This window comes from Athene cunicularia, assembly GCF_003259725.1.
Source record: "Athene cunicularia isolate RWA chromosome 18 unlocalized genomic scaffold, athCun1 chr18_part1, whole genome shotgun sequence".
In the NCBI taxonomy this organism is placed as follows: domain Eukaryota; kingdom Metazoa; phylum Chordata; class Aves; order Strigiformes; family Strigidae; genus Athene; species Athene cunicularia.
Window position 1 is genome coordinate 6,380,720 of NW_020799123.1, and position 5,847 is coordinate 6,386,566.

Genomic DNA, 5,847 nt, shown 5'->3' on the forward strand with positions numbered 1-5,847 from the left:
CCGTGAGGCCCACGGCGGGGGAGCCGGTCTCCGGAGCGCTGTCCCGGCCCGGGGTCTCCGAGCGGCGGGGCCCGGCCCAGCGCGGCAGCGGCGAGGCAGCAGGTGCCTCCGAGCAGCCCCGGGGCTGCTCCCCTGAACCTTGAACCCGGCCCGCAGGGCCCGGGGCGGGGAGGAGCGGGGGGAAGGAGGCCGCCCCGTCTCGATCGGCTTCATTTTCTTGTCTCGAGGGTTTAAATGCTGCGTGGATGCGGTGCCGGCTCCGGGTGTGCGGGAATCTAGTTGGTCAGTCAACACAGTCTTCGTGTTCACTTCATTGACTTGATTGCCGTGCGATAACCAGTTTCTCTTATTTCTTTACGCACTTCAAACACTTGCAGATAGATGAGCCTCCAGGTTGTTGAAGGTGACATTCTCTGGAGTGGAGTTGCTGGAGCTCTCCGGCAAGCTCATTGATAAAGCTGACTAATCAAATTATGTGCTTTATGACTTCCGTGGGTTGCCTGCAGGTTGGAGAAGGACTTGTAATGAAGCATTAGATCGATCACAGCAGGTCAGGGAGACGTGCTGGCAAGTGTCAGGAAGAACTCTGCACTGCCTCATTCACTTAACTCAGGGTCATGAGAATTTTTTCCCTTCTCTGCCTGGCAGGGGTCAGGGTTGGAGTTAAGACCCCCTAGAGATTGGGCAGAGTTTGTTTGCTGAGACTGCTGGACACTGCTCTGGGAGCTCACGTACTGATGGAATTGAACTTCAGTATCTGTTAATAACTTGCTGTGATAAAACTAACCAAGTCCTTCCCCTCCATTCTGCTCTCCTCATTTTTTGACTGCTCCTTGCAAGAACAAACTTGTGCAGCGATACACTTAAAAATAGCAATGCTGTCTTGCAGAACTCGCAGCTAGAAGCCAGTCCCTCTCAGACTGGTCCTTTCCAAAAAGCCAAGAAATTTTCAAGATAGCTTAAATCATTTGCTGTCCTTATATGACAAATGCTGCAACACTCCACTGCTAAATTGTCTCCTTTTTTTGCTTTATTGGCTACTGCATCCATCATTTCCAATAAAAATAAAGTGAGCAGTTATCTTTGGTAAGAGCATGTTGTGATACCAATCATGCTTGAGAAAAGGGAGTGGTGCCTACTCAGGTTAGTCAGGAGGAATGGCTTGTTGCAGGGTAGAACGACTTAAATCTTTAGAAACCTGCTTGAGAAACTAAGATTCATCAGTTTTAAGAACGCTCATCCTTTATTGTGGGTAAGAGTCCTGTGTTTGGGGGGAATTGGGGTATGTGCATGTATTTGAATCTCTATTGTACAGATTCATCTACTGTCTTACAAAATGGTGCTGCAGACTTCTGAGGATATTAGTGCTGATATCTAGCTACAAAATATCCTTCCACACCTTACTAAAATGGCTCCAGAAGCAAATCAAAACTGGATGCCTGAAACCCCAGCAGTAAGAGGCCTTCTGCCACCATTCTTCAAGGGTAAGGTGCTGCTTCTGTAACTGCATCGGATTCTTGTGACTGGTAGGAGACTTCTCATGGCTTATGCTATCAGCGTGTTTAAGAAAAATACAGAGCCCGCTGCCTGTATGGGCATCATAATTAAAAGCTACTAATGACCTAAAATGCTTAATTACTATAGAGCTGACTAACTGTCTTAATGGAAATCTGAGACTTGCCTACCAAGTGAGATCCTTGTTAGAAGGATTGGGAGTTGCTGTTTGCTTTGCATGTAGTGAAGTTAAGGAGTTCTCTCCCTGTGAACTCATTTGAGTATCAACTGTGATAGCACAACTTGCCACCTGAGGCTTTCCTAGGGACACTCCAGTGCCTGGAGCATCCCCATGTGCTTTCACCGTGGCGTGTGTGTTTCTCTTGCTTTCCTTTTACCCTTTTCCACACATAACACTTGTCTGTGGATCACTCTGTAGGGAACCACAGCCATACACGCAGGGAGAGGCAGCCAAAAGGCAGGTATCGGCCTTTACTAACTATATTGCAAGGCCTGACAACCCTGCAGAGTGCCCATCAGTCTCACTGGTCTTATTTTCTCTTCATCAGCATGGAGAGAGAAGTGTTGATTACTGAGGTGGTGGATCTAGGAGTGGGACAGTGTCCTCTTCCGCTCCAGGATTCATCCTGGAGAGACACTAAAAGTGGTCCACAAACTCTGTGATCCTCTCCTGCTGTCTCTTGGCATGTACAGTCCACTTTGCTCACTCACGGAAAATTTAAGTGACTCTTCATATCTGCAGCATCTGATGCTCTTGAACTGATAAGGTGGCTGGTTACTGGGGAAGTTATCAGGAAAGGTGAGTTTTAGTATGAAATCTTGACATTCCTTAGTCCTCCTCTGGCTGGAGGTCTGCACATATCTAAGAGGGAGACTTTCCTGCATGCCTTGCAAAAATGCTTCTGTGCCTGTCCAGTCCATGTAATTCAGCAGAATTGAGAACCACTATGTCAGCATGGAACTTCATATTGCTTAAAAGACTATGGAGTAGGGTCCTGTGAGGAAGGCAAAGAGAAACAGTGTTCTTGTTTTCCAGTCAGGGGAAAAAGAAAGAGGAGGGGTGGGGTGGGGTGTGTGGAATCAAGGCCTGATGAGGAGGGGAGTTACTGCGTTGTGAAACAGGAGGTTTGGAAGCTGTTTCATGACTTGAGGAACAGGGAACAATCAGTATCATGAACACGGAAGGCACAGAACAGGCAGTGCCCCAGGCAAAAGGCATTTTCTATTCCTGATGCTAAACTAGTATTAATGAAGAGCAAAGCCTGAATAAAACACTCAGACCTTCAGGGTCCAGGCTGAGAAGGCAGCTTTAGCCCTACTCACTTTCTTTTGATTCTTGCATTAAACTAATTGCAAAGTAATACACAGTTTTGAAGGCGCTGGAAGTTGCTTTTGTAGGCTTATGTTTGCCACTGCGCACACACCTGCTTGTAGCTGGCTTAATGTCTTAAAAATCTTACTTAAAATCTCAGTGTGAAAGAGAATGTATATTGAACACCCATATTCCCTGCCCTCTTCAGAAGAGGATGGAAAACTAACCCAAAGAGCTCTACAAGATCTAGACACATTGCATTTCTTCTTTATAAAACTGTAAAAGAATGAAACAAGGCATGGAAGTATTTTAGGAAACGTGGAATTTTTTCCCCAGAGATGGAATTTCTGTGGAATTCTCACTGTGATGCTTGCCATTCACTTCCCTTCAACTCCATGTATTGAGGAGCTCAGAGAGACAAAAAGCTGCTCCTTTTCCCCTCTTTGCTGCAGCCTGGACCCTGCAAGATGGGTCCTTTGTAGTTCCCAGTGTGGCTTCTCCCCTGCTGCTCACTCTGAGTGCTGCTATCTAGCCAGTTATCTTTGTAGGTTTTAGGACTCCGTTTATTGTTAGCTCCACCAACTCTCCTGTATAATGTGAGTTTCCTCTGCTGCTCTGTAACAAGAAAAGCCATATAAATAGGAGGTTTGTAGAAACCCGCTCTGTGACTGGAGATCTGTGTAATTGGTGGTGAGACCATTGGTGGTACAGCTGAGTTTTCAGCTTTTTTGAGTGCATATAACATCTCCAGTGTTACTGAAATCCCATACATTCTCATCTAGTGTCGTTTCCTGACTCCTTTTAAGGACATTTTTTTTTCTATTTGTGATGCTGGCCTTAATGTATGTCTCATTTAATGCCATTCCTGCATTCAGTCCTTGCCACTTTCAGGCCTTGACCAGTTTCATCCCACCTCCCAAAGAAATCTTTCTCCTGGACCTGTAGCACAGAGATCTTCAAATAGGAAGGAGGAAGAAGTGGAGAGAGCAAAATAAAACAGGGCCATGGAGCAACATCAGTCTTGTGATCCCTTCCTCATAGCGGTTGCTTCTCTGTGATGTTGCATCATTTCTAAAAATAGAACTTAAGGTCCTTTGGGAAATGGCACTTGTCTTTTGTTCTGTAAAGTACCCAGTGTGTTTTGAGTCTCACTTAAAAAAAGCTGCGTACCAAGTATAAGAATAGAGTGGGGTTTAAGATGCTTTATTTCCTTGTTCTCACATCTAGTCCTGCTTCCTAGTGGTGATAATGGACTTCAGAAGGTCCAAATGGCACTGCCCTTTCCTCTTCAGAGCTAAAATAAAAGGTGGAGGGAGATCGTAGGAGACCGATACACCGTCAAGACTGTGCGAGGGGGATTTGTACAGAGCATGTTGTTTTCGCTAGTCACAGGTGCTTCTTGCCTCCCAGTAGCTTAAATAAATAGAAAAATAATAGCACGAGTAATTAAATGCAGGGGAAACAGGCAGGACAGACTGATTGGAACAGTCTTTTGATGATAAATCAAGGAAAATGACAGAGGTAGGAGTGGAAAGTACAGCTCAAAGAAGTATCTGAGTTGTAGTCACAACTTTAAACAGCATCTCAGTTGCCTTCCTGGATCAGACTGAGTTCTTCTAGTGCCTGTGATTTTTCCAGAACTGACTCAGACTCTTTAGAAGGAGTAAAATAACTAAAACTGAAACATTTTATGAAATTTTACATGAAATTTGATCTTTGAGAGTACTGAAGCAGAGGGCAAATCTTACAATATATGGGAGCCTAGTCTGCAAGGAGGTGGTGAAGGACTTTACTGGCTGTGTTTTATGGAAGCTCAGCTGGCTGCCCAGGCCGTGTTCACTGCCTCACGTAGGGTTGTGGCTGTATTTTCTCAACTGTAGACTCAGGTACAGGCTTGGCTTCAGCTTCCTATCCTCAGCGGGTGTTACTCTTCTTCAATTTCCAGACAATTGCAGTAAAAAAAATCCCCGTGTGTCCTTACTCAGAAGGAAGGTACTGAAATGTGAAATAACATGATAAAAGGCAGAGGAGGGGGATCAGAATCTACACTGAAAGGCGAGTCTGCAGTCCGTGCTTTGCTCCTGAGTTAAGTTTCTCTTCAGTTGATATTTCGCTACTTGAATAGTTTATTCTGGACAAATCCCATCTTGCTAATGGCTCCAAAATGGTGCAGGAGGTGCGTTATACGCAGGCCTGGGTTTTGTCACGTCAGGAACAGAGGGCGCGCGTGACCTCTGTGTCACGATCTGGAGTGTATTCACCATGTGGAGTGGCGCTGCTGTGGACTAATGCCCGCCTGGCAAATCCACCTCTGAAGGATTTACAAAGGGTCATTTTTGTGGTGTTTCTTTTCCACCTACGTGCTGCGGAGAAACAGTTGACAAATTATGGCGGCGGGTGTAACGCTGATGAAAAAAGGCTCAGAAACTGGTTTGTGGGAACCTGTGAAATCTGTGGAGTTAGAGAGTTTCCTCCTCCCCTCCATTGGAATGAACGTGAAGTCACATAATTAGTAGTATATCCTCTTATGTATTAAATTTTTGAGGTGCAGCATCACATCCTCAGCTTGTTGAAGAATATAAGTAAACCTTGACTGCAATTGTTTTAATTATATTTATGATGCATTTTTCAGACGCCAGAGAGGCACAGCAGGTCTTGGTTCCCTCTGCAGACCATGTGTATTTGAGGGCCAACTCACACCTCACCTCCCCATGGGGAAGGCCAGGGATTCCGGCAGCACGGCTGCTGTCGGACCTCCCAGCCCGTATCGGGGTCACCCATAGAACAGCCAGGGCGAGGAGGGGGGAAAGAACGCGACAGGTTTGAGGAGGCCCAAGAGGAGATGGAGGGGTCACCCTCGGGGGAGCGACGGGAGAAGGTGCGGGCAGGGCCCCAGAGCGAGGGCAGCCAGCTGGGCCCCGGGCTGAGGAGCCGCAGGGGCGGCGGGGCGCCGAGGCGGTCGGGCCGGGGGGCGGCCGAGGGCCCTTCCCGGGGACGGTGGGTGGGGGCGCGGGGCGCCG

At 47.0% G+C, this 5,847-nt stretch overlaps 1 protein-coding gene across 1 annotated transcript in view; it reads left to right on the forward strand.

The window, feature by feature from the left end:
- Positions 1-5,669: 5,669 nt before the first annotated feature.
- The window catches only part of SUMO2 (small ubiquitin-like modifier 2), a 6,411-nt gene continuing 6,233 nt past the window's right edge, over positions 5,670-5,847 (forward strand). Inside the window, exon 1 of the mRNA XM_026861285.1 lies at positions 5,670-5,824. Within this exon, the coding sequence (XP_026717086.1) occupies positions 5,670-5,824 (155 nt within the window). The remainder of the gene's footprint in view (positions 5,825-5,847) is intronic.